Source organism: Oryx dammah, unplaced genomic scaffold (assembly GCF_014754425.2).
Source record: "Oryx dammah isolate SB20612 unplaced genomic scaffold, SCBI_Odam_1.1 HiC_scaffold_6, whole genome shotgun sequence".
Classification (NCBI taxonomy): Eukaryota; Metazoa; Chordata; class Mammalia; order Artiodactyla; family Bovidae; genus Oryx; species Oryx dammah.
Genome location: NW_024070190.1, coordinates 5927179 through 5944545, shown reverse-complemented (window position 1 = coordinate 5944545; position 17367 = coordinate 5927179). Strand labels below are relative to the sequence as shown.

The window sequence follows — 17367 nt, the reverse complement described above, 5'->3', positions numbered from 1 at the left end:
TGGCTTTATTCTACTTTTATACTTAATTGAAAATTATATGAGTACAAGCCTGAAATTATTTTCTCTATGTTTTTAACTCATTGGTCCATTGTCTTGTAGTTTCAGTTGGTACTGGTGAGAAGCTTAGTGCTTGTCTAACCCTTGATTCTTTTTATGAAGCTTGTTTATTGACCCTTTTTCTGGATGTTTCTTGGATCTGCTGTGTCCATGGTTTTCTGAAGTCTCGTGATCATGAGCCATTCATTGTGTTAAGCCCTCAGTAGGCACTGTCAGTCAGGACACTTATGGCCACAGTTGCAAGAAGTTTCCTTGAATGGTTTAGCCTCTCGTGGCCTGTGTATTATTCAGAAACTGGATGTTTTGGAAAGATTGCCTAATTTTTTTTACCTTTTCTCTCCAGTTTTTCAACTTTGACATTTGTGAGATTTTGACATCTACATTTATCTTCTCTTGAGTTTCATGTTTTATGTTTATGTTCTCTTGAATTTTATGTTCTTCCAGGAGCTCTTTTTTGTTACCTAAATGTTCTTTTTCAAATGTATATAGCAGCCTGTTTAAAGGAGGCAGATGTCTTCTCTAATTCCTTCAAGTGTATCTTGAACACCTAGTATGTGCCAGGCTGTGAGGAGTTAGCAAGGAACAAAACCTAGTCCCTTCCTGTGCACAATTTGTGTTCTTAGGGGGCAAAAGGAATAAGGAAGAAAACAACATAGAAATAACATGCACACAGCGCTGCTGCTGCTGCTGCTGAGTCGCTTCAGTCGTGTCCAACTTGGTACGACCCCATAGACGGCAGCCCACCAGGCTCCCACCGTCCCTGGGATTGGGTAGTGTTGAATACAATGAAGGGATATGGAGAGAATGAGGGTGACAGGCATACCACCGTGGGAGATGCTCTTTTATGTAGAGTGGTTGGAGATGGCCTCATGGATAAGGTGACATCTTAGCAGAAAGCTGAAGGGAACCAAGGGAAACATGTAAAAATGTAGGGAAGAGGGAGCCTTGAGATAGATTCCTGCTGGTCATGTTTGAAAACCACAGGGAGGCCGGTAGAGCCAGAGCAGAGGGGAGAAGAGGTGATCGGAGGAGGACATGAGGTTAGAAAGTCTTCAGGTCAAATCACGTAGGGCCTTGGAGACCTCCGCTAGTACTTGGACTTTTCCCCTGAGTGATCTGAGAAGCCACTGAAGGGTTCTGAGCAGAGGAGCGAACCTAGTCCGAGCTGTATTTCAAAACCACTCTGGTTCTTTGTGGAGAAGGGTCTGCGGGGACCAAGCAGAACCATTGGAGGTTGTTGCTGTAGTTCAGATGAGAGTTGATTGTGACTGAGACTAAGGTGGGAGCAATAGAATATGTGAGGACTTGTCTGTTTCATATATATTTGAAATAGAGCCAGTAGGATTTGCCTTCATGGAAGTTGTGAGCCATGAAAGGAGGAGGAGTCTGGGAAATTTTTAGGTTTTTTTGGCCTGGGCAGGTGAGATAGAAGGACGGTGAACAGCCTATTTGGATGGGGTTGACTAAAAGTGTGTGTTTGGACACATGTTTGTGTGTTAAGTGTGTGCTTGTGTAGATGAGTCTGGTTTTCCTGGGCAAAGTCTGGCTTGAAGATAAGATTCTCTTCCTTGGGAATTATTTGTGCATTGATGAAAATTAAAGCAGTGAAACTGACTTCACCAAAGGAACAATGGTAGATAAGAGGTCCTAGGAACAAGTGACTCCTGGAGCCACAGTGCTTAATGGTCAGGAAGAGGGGAGGATGCTTTCAGAAGGACTTAGGAAGGACACGCTTCCTTGGTAGAAGAGGAACCAGAGGAGAGAGTTCCCCTGGAAGCCAAGTGAAGAACAAGCTTTCCGAAGGGCATGGTGAGCTGTGGATAGATCAGGGAGGAAGAGACAAGCATTTACCCTTGGATTTGAAAACAGAGTAGTTTGCGATCTTGCAGAGAATGGGGGGGCAGCAGATGTAAACCTTTTGAGGGGAATTTTGCCATAAAGGGGAACAGAAATAGAGTGGAAACCAGGGATGCATGTGAGAATAAGAATGAATGTGTGTGTGTGTCTGTATGAAGGTAGATAATGTGACCACATGGTTTTGTAAGCTGATGGGCATGACCTGGTAGAGAGAAGGGGAGGAATTGATGTACAAGAGGAAGGGGGCACTTGCTGGGCCCATGACCTCGTGGGCTGAGAGGCCTGCAGCCAGTCTGCACAGGGAGGGGGAGTTAGCGTGCTCACAGTGCAGGAGAGAAGGCAGAGCTGAGACTGCGGGGGGAGTCTGTGCTTCTGTTTTCTCAGTGAAGCAGGAGGCAAGGTGAACTCTGAGAATGAGAGTGGAGTGTTGTGTGCTTTGTGTATGTGGTGCTTTCCTTGGAGTATAAAGCAGAAATGTTCCCTCAGGGAAGGATAGTCACTGCCTGTGCTTTTAAAAAAGCATACATAGCCCTGGGTTTTGCCCCTTGAGTTTCTGACTCATTTGGCCTGGGGTAAGATCTGGCTTCAATAATTTTACAGCCTTTGAGGTGATTCTCTTGAATACTCTGGCTGAAAACCACCAGCAGAGTTTATCTCATTTAGTCCTCGTAGCAACCACGTGGGGTAGCTGTCGTCCTGTTTTACAGTGAGCCAAGGTCAAATGGCTGGGACATAACGGAGCCACATTTGGACCCCTGGCCTGCCTGGTTTGAAAACTGATACAGGCTTCCAAATCCTGTGTTATCTCCACTACAGAGTACTTGATCCTGGCTAAGAACAAGCGTTCCCAATTTAGATTTGAATGTGTCCACAAATAAAAAGCAAATGTAGAAGAAATTTTTTGACTTGCCAGTTATGAGAAAAGTACACATTAGGGCAATATTAAGGTAATGGTTTGTCCTTACTAAGTTAGCAAAAGTATACTTAAAAATCATCAAAATCTGTGCTGGTATAACAGTGGTAGAGAGAAAGTCTTGTTCATTGTAGAGTATAGCATAAATTGAGATAGTCCTTTTTTTTTTTTTAAGTTCTACCAAGTTTATTACTACAAACCCATCTCACTCTACCCTCATGCCTGTGTGCTCAGTCGTGTAACTCTGTGGACTGCAGCCTGCCAGGCTCCTCTGTCAATGGACTTGTCAGTTCCAGGCAAGAATACTGAAGTGGGTTGTCATTTCCTTCTCCAGGGATAGTCCTTTTGAATGACCCTGTAATACCTAAAGACATAAAAATGTTCATACCCTTTGAGATAATGATCTCATTTCTGGGAAGTTATCCCAATAAAAGCATTAGCAGCATAAGAATACTGTATATGCAGAGATTTTTTGCTAGCTTTTTATTGAAGATATAATAACCTCAATGCCCAATTGGGTAGATATTGATAACATATGTTACATCAGTCTGTTGAATTATTATTCAGAGTATTTAAATATTAATTATGAATATTGTGGAGCAGCATAAATAAAACCATAAAACAATAGTTATATAGACACTGCATATATACAGCTACATAAAAACTCCATTTGGTAAAGTTTGGAGGAAAATGTTGTAAAGGAGAATAATTGTTAGAGTGAGATGGTGAAATTAAAGGTGCCTTTTTCAAAACTGCTTTTCCTAATTAAAAATATTGTTCTATATGATTATAGACTTACATGTTCATTGAAGAACTGTGGTATTAAAAATTATAAAGAGCAAAGCAAAAAAATTCATATAGTTGAAAAGTTCAGGCACCAACAATGCAGGTATTTTGGTGCAAAGGCATTTCTTCTGTCGATTGAGTTTACAACGCTATTGAGTGTAACAATCAGTTAAGAACCAAGATTTGCTTTGCTCGACTGATACCACACGTTATAAGTAGAAAGCTCTCTTAAATGGAAAACCACTGTTGCAACCAAATAAAGCAGAGGAATTCACACACACTGTTGTTCCAGTACATGATGGCTATCTTTGCTTTATGCTTGTGATATGTATTGTGATGACAACCTCAAGGTCAAAGCAAGATCAAGGCCAGCTATGACAGAGAGCTGGCCTTGAGACTTCTTGATTAGAAGGCAGATAAGGAGGCATTTCTGTGTTTTTTTGGTCGATGTTAGCAGTTTAAATCAACTTATTTAAAAATTTTTTTATGACTGTATTTATTTGTTTTAGGCTGTGCTGGGTCTTCATTGCTATGCACCAGCTTTTTAGCTGTGACCAGTGGGGGCTACTCTCTAGCTGCAGTGTGAGGGCCTCCTATTGGTGAGGCTTCACTCGTTGCAGAGCACAGGCTCTAGGGCCTCCGGGCTTCAGTAGCTGTAACACAGAGGCTCAGTTGCCCTGCAGCTTGTAGGAGCTTCCTGGACCAGGGATCAAACCAGTGTCTCCTACGTAGGCAAGTGGATTCTTCACCACTGCCAGGGCTAAGGGAATTCCTTATGTGATAATATATAAACTATAGTAAGAAACTTCTGTGGGGAAAAATAACTATCACTACTCACTTTCTAGATTGAATTCTCCTTTTCTGATTGAAATGATTGTTTTTATATGACAATTTTTGATTATGTAAGGTTTCTTAGAAGTACAATTAGCACATAATAGAATAGACTATATTTTGCTTATACATGTGTATACTGATCATATGAAAAGATAATCAGTATTGTCCTATAAAAGATTCATTATATTCAACACATTTTCCTATGTTAAAGTGGTTTGAGAATAATTTTCTAATTTATAGAGAAATAAAACTCAGGATATTGATTAAAATTAACTAATCCTAATCTTGAAAATGGAGAAGGGCATGGCAGCCCACTCCAGTATTTGTGCCTGGAGAATTCCATGGACAGGGGAACCTAGCAGGCTACAGTCCATGGGGAAGCAGAGTCAGACACGACTGAAGTGACTTAGCACCCAATCTAGAAAATAATGAGGAATCTGTATCTGGGAGTCATTCAGGAACATGATATGTCTTTCCAGTTACTATTCAATCAAGTTTTATAGTTTTTCTTTAATAGGAAATCTCAAGAGCATTCCTATGTATTTGTGTTGTTTCCTTGTTGTGATTTTGGTTTATTTTTCCTTTCGTAAATATTTTTCCTTTGGTAGTAATTTTTAGATTTTTATTTCATCAACTTTTTAATTAAATTCAGATAAGTTGATACTGGTTTTGAGTTGAATATTCCAGTAGGATGTGTACCAGTAGTTCTAGGAAACCAAAATCACCTTTACTTTTACTTTGCCGAAGGTAGTTGACCCCAGCCAAGGAGTTGATTCTCAAGTTTTCTGCTCTGAGACTCTTTGAGTTTTGTTAAAATCTGATGTATATTTTCACATTTCAAGAGACTCCTTTTTAGTGGCTATAGAGAGGTCACCCCTCTCTGGCTAAGATGGCATGGTTGAGTATTTCTCTCCTTTAGTCTTTCTTTATAAGATGGATTGTATTTTAAATTCTTTGTAGGAAGGAGACTTGTCCAGTGTGCCTTCAGAGGTGAGAGTTTGTTGTAGGAATATGAGGAGCATAGGCCTCAAACCCATGTTTGGTCTTACCTCCATGCCTGGGGTGTTCATCTTGTCCTTCAGAAATAATAGCATGACATTCAGTTGGCATACCTCCAGTGCCGAGGGTCCCAGTTGCCTGGAATGCATCTGGTGTGAGAGAGATTTGAGTGGATTCATTTGCTTCTGTTGAGACATAGTGTTGCTTCATCCAGCCTATAGTATTAGGCTTTGTGGAGTAGGATTTTCTAGCTAACAGCCTCTCTCTGTTGTTTCTAGAGAAAAGCTGTGAAGAGACATTGGCTCATGATAAAGACCATTCAGATGAGTCTGCTTTCTGATCTCCTCACCTGCTATGTCACTGGTGGTTCTTCTAAACCAGTAGTTCTCAAATGGGGTGATTTGGCCACCCCAGGAGACACTTGGCAATGTCTAGACAAATTTTTGTTTATTGTCATGACTGGGTTGTTGGGAGGGGATGTCCTTCTGACATCTAGTAGGAGAGGGCAAGGATGCTGCTAAAAACCCTACAAAGCACAGGGCTGCCCCCCACAGCAAAGAATTATCTGGTCCAAATTGCCAACAGTATCTTTTTGAATTGTGGTTTACTCTGGATGTATGCCCAAGAGTGGGATTGTGAATCATGTGGTAGCTCTATTTTTAATTTTTTGAGGAACCTCCACACCAGTTTCCACAGTGACTGCACCAGTTTGTGTTCCCCTTTCTCCACACCTTTGCAGCATTTGTTATTGTAGACTTTATGGTGATGACCATTCTGACTGATGTCAGTCAGGGGTTGACTTTATTTTTGGGGGCTCCAAAATCACGGCAGATGGTGATTGCAGCCATAAATTAAAAGACGCTTACTCTTTTGAAGGAAAGTATGACCAACCTAGACAGCGTATTAAAAAGCAGAGACATTACTTTGCCAACTAAGGTCCGTCTAGTCAAGGCTATGGTTTTTCCAGTGGTCATGTATGGATGTGAGAGTTGGACTATAAAGAAAGCTGAGTGCTGAAGAACTGATGCTTTGAACTGTGGTGTTGGAGAAGACTGTTGAGAGTCGCTTTGACTGCAAGGAGATCCAACTAGTCCATCCTAAAGGAGATCAGTCCTGGGTGTTCATTGGAAGGACTGATGCTAAAGCTGAAACTCCAGTACTTCGGCCACCTGATGTGAAGAGCTGACTCATTGGAAAAGACTCTGATGCTGGGAAGTATTGAGGGCAGGAGGAGAAGGAGACAACAGAGGATGAGATGATTGGATGGCATCACCGACTCAATTTACATGGGTTTGGGTAAACTCCGGGAGTTGGTGATGGACAGGGAGGCCTGGCGTGCTGCGCTTCGTGGGGTCGCAAAGAGTCGGACATGACCAAACAACTGAACTGAACTGATTCTTACTGACGTGAGGTAATACCTCATCATAGGTATTTTGATTTCCAAATTTTGATTTCCATTTCTCTAATAATTAGCAATGTTGGGCATCTTTTCGTGTGCCTTTTAGCCATTGGTATGTCTTTAGATCTTTTGCCCATTTTTGATTGTGAGTTACCCAATTCTTAATCCAGGGCAACTTCTTTTCTGTAACTCATTTTTCTCTCTGATGTTATCTGTTTGCTGGAGAAAGGACAAATAAGGTTTTCATATTTAATCCTCTTCTATCTGCCAAGTGCTTGCTCTGGGCACTGAGGATATATAAGGGCCAGTAGACGACCCAGCTCCTTGCAAGATTCAGTGTCTTTCACAGGTTTTGGTGAAAGTGGAAGAAAGACTTGATGAGGCAGGGAAAATCTAGGACAGTAGGATTCCAGAAAGATCTGAAAAGCAAAGAAAGAGTTCATTTTTAGGGCTTGGAGCACTACCTGGGAAGCCCTGTTAAAAGGAAGGCAAAACTAGATAGGTTATAGATCTTACCTAAATATTCAGGGATATTTGTTTTAAATACATCTCGAGATAGTAGGTCAGTCTTTTTTTGTTCTTCCTGGGAACTGTCTCTTTCTACTGTGTCTGCTTCCTAGCTTTCCGTTTGAAGGTACTAAAGCAGACCCATCCTCTGCTCTTTCCGGGGACTGATATGTGTACTAAGAATTTCCTTCTCTGGAGAAGGAAATGGCAACCCACTTCAGTATTATTGCCTGGGAAGTCCCATGAACAGAGGATCCTGGTGGGCTACAGTCCCTGGGGTCGCAAAAAAGTCGGACACAACTGAGCACACACACACAGGGGCAACAGCATTGGTATTTTGTGAGTGTCATATCACTGGGCAGTCAGGTTGGCTCTGCTGCTGCTTGGTCACCAGCCTGTCTCTGTCTGGCCTGATCCATCGGCTGTGAAATTCTCAATAGTATTTGAAAACAGTGCCTTAGAAAAAGCAACTTATGGACCTTCTCCCTGCAATTTTGTCAACACCAGTCCCTTGCGTGGCAGACTGCCTCTTCATGGTTGGCTCCAAGGTCAAATCTAAGCAATCAGAAATTCTCAACTAATAGAGAAACTTCCCTTTATTCAACTTCCCTTTTTCTGGGCAGCCTCCGCTGTTACCCCTCCCCTAACACACACCCTGCCCCCAAATCCCATTTGTGGAGATTTATTCTCTCTCCTTTGTGCTTCCCCAGGGCCCCTCCTGGCTGTCCTTCCGTCCGTGGCACTGAGCACCTGTGTCCACTCCACCTCCTTCTCCCACCCTTGACCATGAACTCCAAGCCAAACTCATTTTCACATCCCCCGACCCAGGGGCAACTATGCTGTTCCTGGCCAAGTTATGACCATCAGATGAACTTGAGCAACAAAATGCTGATGGGAAAATGCAGCCCTCTTTTCCTCACCAGGTTGCCTCTCAATGTTGACTTCATGTCTGAAATCCTGTCCATTTCCCCATTAATCCCAAGTTCTTAGCGTTCATGTTCTGCCTCAAATGTGAGTTCTGCCAGGGGCACAGCCTCCGTTCTTTCAGGTGTGGAGTGAACTGGGAGACATTCCAAGGCGACCTTGCGTCTCCCAGCTCTGTGCTGTCCCCTGAGCTTCATCCCCTGCCTCCATTTCTGCCCTCAGGCCTGCTGCTTCTCCCTGGGCTCTGGGTGTCCTCACACTTGCCTTCAGCTCATGTTCACACATTAACTACAGTAGAGAAGCCACTCCAGGGATTTCTGAACAAAGTCTATGCCCTCAGTGATTTTGTAAAGCCCAGATGTCTCTTGTCATGTGTTTTTCCCTTGGAAACGTCCCTTTCTCAGCCTTTTTCTTTCTGACTTGTCAGTGCCTGTCTGGAAGAGAAGATATTTATTCCTCCCTCTTGGCCCTTAGGTTTGCATTGTTGTCACTGGGGTTTCTTCTAACTCAGCCTAAGAAGATGCACCTCACCCATCAGTGGTTCTCACCTGGGCTGTACGTTAGGATCACTAAGAGGCTCTTTAAATACTGTTACTTAGGTCTTATTTCAGGGTTCTGATTTAACTGGTCTCGAGTGAGGTTCAGGAACAGGTATTAGTATTAGAAAACAGAAATCCTTCTGGGTTACTCAAATGTGCCAGCAGAGTTGAGAGCCTTCTGGATCTGTAAAATCCTCAAGCCTTGAGGCTTATTAGCATGTTTGTGTCATCACCCTGGCTGAGGAACAGACAGAGGGAATCTTGGAGAATCTAGCTTGATATGCTTATGGCAAAGGCCTATCCTTTGAAACTGTGCATTCCGAGATTTGCTTGTTTATTCAACAGATGGTAGTTGCTTTCTGTTAATGTGGCAAGTAGTGTGCTAGGTGTTGGGAGAACAATTTGAAAAGGCCTCATTCTTATGGAGCTGATGGTTGTTGCTTCAGTTCTGGCCTAGTGATGGACTCATGACTCGGATGAAAGAAATGACCAGGACCTACCAACCCAACTTCCCTTGTGGCTCAGCTGGTAAAGAATTCACCCGCAATGCAGGAGATCTGGGTTCCGTCTCTGAGTTGGGAAGATCCCCTGGAGAAGGGAAAGGCTACCCACTCCTGTATTCTGGCCTGGAGAGTTCCATGGATTGTACAGTCAATGGAGTTGCAAAGAGTTGGACACAACTGAGCGACTTTCACTTCACTTTACCAGCGCAACTAGATTACTGTGAAATAGTAACAGCACTGGTAGCCCCAAACCCCTGTTCCTATTCGGTTAATGAGCTCAGCTGGGCCATTAACCTAGAACCTAGACCTCTGTTTGGCCCTCTGGTGAACGGATAGCTGAAGTCGAAGATGAAAAGGCAGCCCTAGGTGACCTGCTCCTGAACACTTTCTTCTGGGCCCACATGTTGATCTTAACCTTAACTGTATCACTAACTGAAGGGAGAAGTGAGAAGTTGTTGAAGACATTCAAGAAAGATGAGAGTCTGCCACCTTCCCTAAAGGCTGGACCAGTGGGGCTACAGAGCCCCCTCCTTGTGGTCCTTTCCCTAGAATCTGTGATCTGCTAAGTCACATCCCCAGCAGGAGGTGAATTCTAACCTGAGCAGCCACAGGAATAGGGAGAGATTAGACACCAGTGACACCAGTTGTGAAAGAAGACCAAGGTAGGCGAGCAGTCAGAGGCTTAGATCTGAGTGGGCTTTTTTTATGTACCCCCACCACGCTTTTCCTGTCAAGAAGCAATCGTCCTGTGATTTCATGGTGGCAGTCACTGTCCACAGTGTTTTTGAAGCCCAAGAAGAGGAAATCTGTCACTGCTTCCACCTTTTCCCCTTCTATTTGCCATGCAGTAATGGGACTGGTTGCTATGATCTTAGTTTTTTTTAATATTTAGTCTTAAGCCGACTCTTTCATTCTCCTGCTTCACCCTCATCAAAAGGCTCTTTATTTCCCCTTCCCTTTCTGCCATTAGAGTGGTATCATCTGCATGTCTGAGGTTGTTGATGTTTCTCCTGCCTATCTTGATTCCAGCTTGTAACTTGTCCAGCCCAGCATTTCCCATGATGTGCTCAGCTTATAGGTTAAAGAGGGTGACAGTAGACAGCCCTGTCATACTCCTTTCTTGATCTTGAACCCATCAGTTGTTCCATACAGGGACAAACCTAGACAGTGTCTTGAAAAGCAGAGACATTACTCTGCCAACAAAGGCCTGTATAGTTAAGGCTATGGTCTTCCCAGTGGTCACAGACAGTTGTGAGTGCTGGACTATAAAGAAGGCAGAACACCAAAGAATTGATGCCTTCGGACTGTGGTGCTGGAGAAGACTGCTGAAAGTCTCTTGGACAGCAAGGAGATCAGACCAGTCAATCTTAAGGGAGATCAACTCTGAATATTCACCAGAAAGACTGATGCTGAAGCTGAAGCTCCAGTATTTTGGTCATCTGATGCAAACAGACGACTCTTTGGAAAAGTTCCTGATGCTGGTAAAGATTGAGGGCAGGAGGAGAAGAGGGCGTCAGAGGATAAGATGGTTGGACGGCATCACAGATACAGTGAACATGAACTTGGGCAAACTCTAGGAGATGATGAGGGACAGGGAGGCCTGGTATGCTGCAGTCCATGGGGTTGCAAAGAGTCAGACATGAATGAGCGACTGAACAACAGCAGGAACACCATGCCTTTCTCTGGAGGATGGGGCCTCACTAAATGTCCTTGAACTGCATAGAGTATCCTCACCCCTCCTCCCTGTGGGCCCCTGGAGAGCTCCCCTTAGAGGTGAAGATGTGTGTGATCAGGAACTGCTTCTCGACCACTCTCAGCACTCACATCCAGTCAAGGGTGTCCTGCCTCCAGGTAGTTAGCTTGGAAGACTCAACACTTCATTCAGTGGTGGTGGCCATTTTTCAAAAAACATTTTGCATATTTACTCAGAATTGTACGTTACTTATTTTTTCGGAATTCTGTAGTGATAGCAAGTATTCATTTTTTCTTTAGAGCAAATTTGTTTTTTCTGCAACCAGAAATCATTGATCATGTAATTCATTGAATAAGCCTTGCATTGAGATTGTAGATTTGACCTGAAGACAGTTTCCCTGACAAAGTTCAGAAATGCTCTGAGTCAGAGGTACATTCATTCATTCGACAGAAATACTGAGCACATCCCGCGGCAGACACTGCTCTAGGCTCTGGGGATACAGCAAGACTGATTTTAGTCCTGTTAATCATGTCTAAAGAAACAAGTGAAAACCAATAAACAACATGCTGGATAAATACACTGGGTTGACTAAAAAGTTCATTCAGGTTTTTCTGTAACGTGGAAAATATTTTCTAGGAGGAGAGATGCTATGAAGAGGGGTGGAGGAGGCAGAAGGCGGTGCTGGAACTGGTTTAGAGATCGTGATTAAGGGAGGCTCCTCTGAAAAGGGGACATTTGTGCAGAGGCCTGAGTCCTGTGACTCACAAAGCCGTGTCACAGTGTGTTCCAGGCAGTGGCAGCAATGGATAGAAAGAGATGGTGGCCACTTCCCACAGTGGCCCTGAGGGAAGACAAGCTTGGTGGGTCTCAGGAACATCAAAGGAGTGGTGTGGGGAGAGTGGAGTAGATGAGGGGGGAGATACTTTCATCAGCACAACAGCTACACTGCTTCTGTAAAAATAAAATCTTAAAATTGGAGGTGCGGGACCTGATTCTGAGGGAGGTGGGAAGCACCGGTGGGTTGGGCTTTGCTGGAGTCAGTGCTTGGCTTCCTAGGGTCACTGTTTGGAAATATACTAGCTAATGCTGTGATGAGTGGAGTTGGAGGTGGGTAATAAATGCACATCTTTGAATCTATATAGCCTTACTATAGGAAGGTCCAAGGAAGCCTGGGTGACAGTGCAGGCAGGTCCAGAGAGGAGAGGCACTAATTTTGTAATTCATTTGAATTCTTATCACTTGTGTCTTTTTAAGAAACCTATTTATTAATATACCATATATATGTGTGTGTGTGTGTATGTGTGAGATTTGATTTTTACAGAAGCATTATAGCTATTGTGTGGATGAAAACATAAAGGGACTTTAAACCAATTCCTCCTCTGAGATAATTTGATAAATGTTTAAAGGCTGTTTGGTGTTTGGATTTCTATGAAATCCAAGCATTGCTACTTAAGCTCTTTCCATTTTCATAGATGACACCTCATTTTTCTATTTCAAATTACATCTTCTACTCCTTCCCCAGGCAACAGAAACAGATACCAAAATCAGAGTGTGTACCCGGGCCTACCATCTCCTTGTGAAAAAACTGGGCTTCAATCCAAATGACATCATCTTTGACCCTAATATCCTCACCATTGGTACTGGGATGGAAGAACATAACTTGTATGCTGTTAATTTTATCAATGCAACAAAAGTCATTAAAGTAAGTATGAACATTTTTCTCTTTCTATCCAAGACATTGCTTAGATTTATCACATGGCTTTAGTGAATAGCTTGAGCTCACATATATATATTTATTGGCAAGGAATATTGACATTCTTATTCTTGTAGCAAATTGGTTTTCTGAAATTTAGGAGCTTTAAAAATTTTTTTCTATGTTATTTTATGTTGTGATGTAAAACACACACACACTGAGGGATATATAAAAGATACAGAGTTTGATAAATGATTATGAGGCATGTAGTAGCTTCCACTTGGGGCCTGAAACAGGAAATGGAAAGTGCCCTGTGTCTCTTCCTTTCTGATTACAGCTCGTTCTGAGTTTTATGGTACTACTTGCTGCTCTTCTATATGATTTTAATGCTTCTGTATACACAGTCAATCTGAATTATCCTGGGTTTTTTATTTGCAAATTCACCTACTCACTAAAATTAATTTGTGGGCTTCCCTGATGGCTCAGTGGTAAAGAATCTGCCTGCCAATGCAGGAGACACAGGTTGGATCACTGATCCAGAAAGTTCCCACATGCTGGTGAGCAGCAAAGCCTGTGTGCCACAGCTATTGATCCTATGGTCTGGAGCCCCGGAGCTGCAACTACTAAGCCATGTACTGCAGCTCTTGAAGCCCGTGCACCCTAGAGCCCGGGCTCAGCAACAAGACAAGCCACCATAATGAGAAGCTCATGCATTACAATGAAGAGTAGCCTCCACTTGGGGCAACTAGAGAAAGCCCGAGCAGCAACAGATACCCAGCACAGCCAGAAATTTAATAAATTATTAAAAAAAAGAAAATTATTTGTCACTCCAAAATCAATACTGATGGTTCTTCTGTAGTCATTCACGGGCACGCACACGTGCAGAGTGGTGAAAACTGTGAGTGCCTGACCCCTGTGATCGAGATGAGTCAGCAGAGCCATGCCCTGCATCCCTGGGTTCAGCCCTCATTCTGTAAACAAGCACCCTTTTCTGGCCTGTTGAGTGCCACGTTTTTCAGGGTTTTGAGCTTTTTTTCGCTGCCTGATTTCTCTAGTTGGGTGGCCCCGCGCGCTGTGCTAAAGTGCTGCCCTGTGTTCCTGCGTGCACAAAGGCTGTGATGCATTTCATGGAGAAAACGTTTGTTAGATGGACTTTGTTTAGACATGAATTGTCATGCTGTGGGCTGTGAGCTCAACATTAGGGAATCAGCAGTATATATTAAACAAGATATCTAAATGGAAACATAGGAAACAGGGTTATTTGTTGATCAGTGATGACAGTTTTGTGACCAGAGTTTCACAGACCTAACCCTGCACTTGCTGTGGGAGCAGTGGTTTTCAGCATGCCCCAGTTCAGTGTTTGCAGTGACTTCATGGAACGTAAGTACCGCAAATAGCAAGAATTCACTGTAGAAATAGTATAGTTAGTTTTGCATATTTTTGAACTTCATGTTAATATAAACAGAATCTTAAGATTCGTATGCCTTTCTCCTAACCCAGTCTCACTTTGAAGATCTACCTGTGCTGTAGTTGTGCTTTGTTCAATTTTACTAATGTATAATATTCCATCATTTACCTTTTCCATAATTAACTGTTCTGTGGTTGACATATGCTTGGTTTATTTCCAGTTTGGGTAAGTCATGAGCAAAACTGTTTGTATACATCTCTTATATATATCTCTTCATGGGCTTCCCTATAACATATACCCAGAAGTGGAAGGGTTGGGTCCAGTAGTAGATAAAGGCAGCTCTCTCTCCCAAAATGCTTGCACTAGTCTGTACCCTATCTAACAGGAAGTAAGAGTTCTTGTTTTACATGCGAACTAATGCTTCATGTGTCATAAGGTGTGGTGAGGACCTCAGTTCTCTTTTGTCCTTTTAAAATTAGTCAGGTTTATAGTGAACTATGGAGTTTGTTCCTTTAGGCTATAGAAGCCTTCTAGTAGCTCGTGAATAACCAACTTCTCTGTTTGTCCTCTCTGGTTTTCCTTCTGTTATCTGTCACTGTTTCTTTCTTTTTCTGTTATTTATCCAACAGATGTGTGTGTGTATATATATATATACACACACACACACACACACATATATATTTAGCTGCACCATGCGGGATCTTAGTTCCCCAACCAGGAATTGAACCCCTGCCTCCTGCAGTAGAAGCTCAGAGTTTTAACCACTGGACTTCCAGGGAAGTCCCTTTTCAGCAGATACTTCATGTCACACTCACCATGTATTGTAGCCATATCGTGGTCACTGTAGAAGTACACAGAGATAAAGCAGAAGTTTTTCTTTCCCCTTAGGGAGATTATAGTAGGGAAAACAATGAAGCAGTGCTTTCGTGTCTCCCTGATATCCAAGTTGTAGTCTATGTCTAGGTACAAGAAACTCTGAATTACTTTGGACTTTATATATATATTTTATTTTCCATTCTTACTTTAAAAAGCTTGAGGAACATAATTGCTGCTTTTGGCAAACTCGGGAAATCTTTTAATATGTTAAAATTTTTTCCAGGAAACGCTGCCTGGAGCCAAAGTAAGCGGTGGTCTTTCCAACTTGTCCTTCTCCTTCCGAGGAATGGAAGCCATTCGAGAGGCAATGCATGGGGTTTTCCTGTACCATGCAATCAAGGTATAGTGGGACACCTGTTGCCTTGAACACCAGCCTTTACTTAGGGCAAGCGTTTGCAGACTTTGGCCCACAGACTAACCTGGTCTGCTGCCATTTTCTGTGAATAAAGCTTTATTAGAACAAAGCCACGCGCTCTCACTTGTATTCTGTCTAGGACTGCTTTTATGCTATAGCAGCAGAGTTGAGTGTTTGTGACAGAGGCTGTGGCCTACGGTATTTCTTTATCTGTTCCTTCACAGAAAGAGTCACTGATCCCTGGTTTAGAGTATCACTGGAAATCCTTATTTTTGTTTTTATTGCCCTTAGTTTGGTATGGACATGGGAATAGTGAATGCTGGAAGCCTTCCTGTATATGATGACATCCACAAGGAGCTTCTCCAGCTCTGTGAGGACCTCATCTGGAACAGACACCCTGAGGCTACCGAGAAGCTCTTACGCTACGCCCAGGTAGGGAGAGAGGTTCTGACGGATGGCTTTTCCTTTTTTCCTTTGAATCTGTCTTAAACGTACAGTTACTAGTCCTTCATTGTAGAATGGAAGAAAGGATAGCACCATGTCTTTGGATCACTGAAGGTTTCTACAGAGAGTTCCAGAGAAGATATTTTCTTTAGGGCGAGGAAGGAGAAACCGGCCTTAAATATCTGCTTCAGTACTCTTTAATTTGTATTTCTGTAAGTTTATTTTGAAATGTAAAATTTATTTTTCTCAGACCAAAGTAACACATACTAATTTTTTAAAATTGGTAAAATAAGGGTAAGCAAAAGAAGAAAGAAATTATTCATAGTCCTACTACCTGTCATTAACCACTGCTGAGGTTTTATTATAGCCTTCTATTCATGGTTTTGGTTTTATTTTTCTGAAACAAAAAGTGCTAATAAGTATGTTCATGCGTATGCACACGCACACTCATGTACATTTTTATAAAAATCTAACTTTTCTTGATGCTTTTTTGGTAACCTGCTTGTTTAGCAGTATACTGGGAGCATCTTTTCATTTTATTAGATATTTTTCTATCTCATGCTACGACTTGACTATTTTGAATTTTCTTGTGTGACGATGTGGTTACCTGGTACCCATTGTTACATCTTTACATTTTTATATATACCTGTTTATGTTAGGATATAGTCCAAGTCTACAGTTCAAGGCTTGAGGTCTGCACACTTTTGATCTATAGATGTGAGGATAATTATAGTTAATCCAAAAATCAGTTCCTTGTTTCCATTTATTATGTATTGGGCAGTCCTAGCTATATTATACTCTTCATGGGGTTCTCAAGGCAAGAATACTGAAGTGGTTTGCCATTCCCATTCTCCAGTGGACCACATACTGTCAGACCAAGGCAATGCCAAAGAATGCTCAAACTACCACACAATTGCACTCATCTCACGTGCTAGTAAAGTAATGCTCAAAATTCTCCAAGCCAGGCTTCAGCAGTACGTGAACCGTGAACTTCCAGATGTTCAAGCTGGTTTTAGAAAAGGCAGAGGAACCAGAGATCAAATTGCCAACATCCGCTGGATCATCAAAAAAGCAAGAGAGTTCCAGAAAAACATCTATTTCTGCTTTATTGACTATGCCAAAGCCTTTGACCGTGTGGATCACAACAAACTGGAAAATTCTGAAAGAGATGGGAATACCAGACCACCTGACCTGCCTCTTGAGAAACCTGTATGCAGGTCAGGAAGCACCAGCTGGAACTGGACACGGAACAACAGACTGGTTCCAAATCGGAAAAGGAGTACGTCAAGGCTGTATATTGCCACCCTATGCAGAGTACATCATGAGAAACGCTGGGCTGGAGGAAGCACAAGCTGGAATCAAGATTGCTGGGAGAAATATCAGTCACCTCAGATATGCAGATGACACCACCCTTATGGCAGAAAGTGAAGAGGAACTCAAAAGCCTCTTGATGAAAGTGAAAGAGGAGAGTGAAAAAGTTGGCTTGAAGCTCAACATTCAGAAAACAAAGATCATGGCATCTGGTTCCATCACTTCATGGGAACTAGATGGGGAAACAGTGGAAACAGTAACAGACTTTA

General features: G+C 42.5%; 1 protein-coding gene across 2 annotated transcripts in view; it reads left to right on the top strand.

The window, feature by feature from the left end:
* Positions 1-17367, top strand: part of LOC120865405 (methionine synthase-like) — a 124200-nt gene that overhangs the window by 51995 nt on the left and 54838 nt on the right. For both annotated transcript variants that reach the window (XM_040242682.1, XM_040242683.1), the window contains 3 exons: positions 12534-12713; positions 15212-15328; positions 15635-15775. In XM_040242682.1, coding sequence (XP_040098616.1) covers positions 12534-12713; positions 15212-15328; positions 15635-15775 — 438 coding nt within the window. The remainder of the gene's footprint in view (positions 1-12533; positions 12714-15211; positions 15329-15634; positions 15776-17367) is intronic.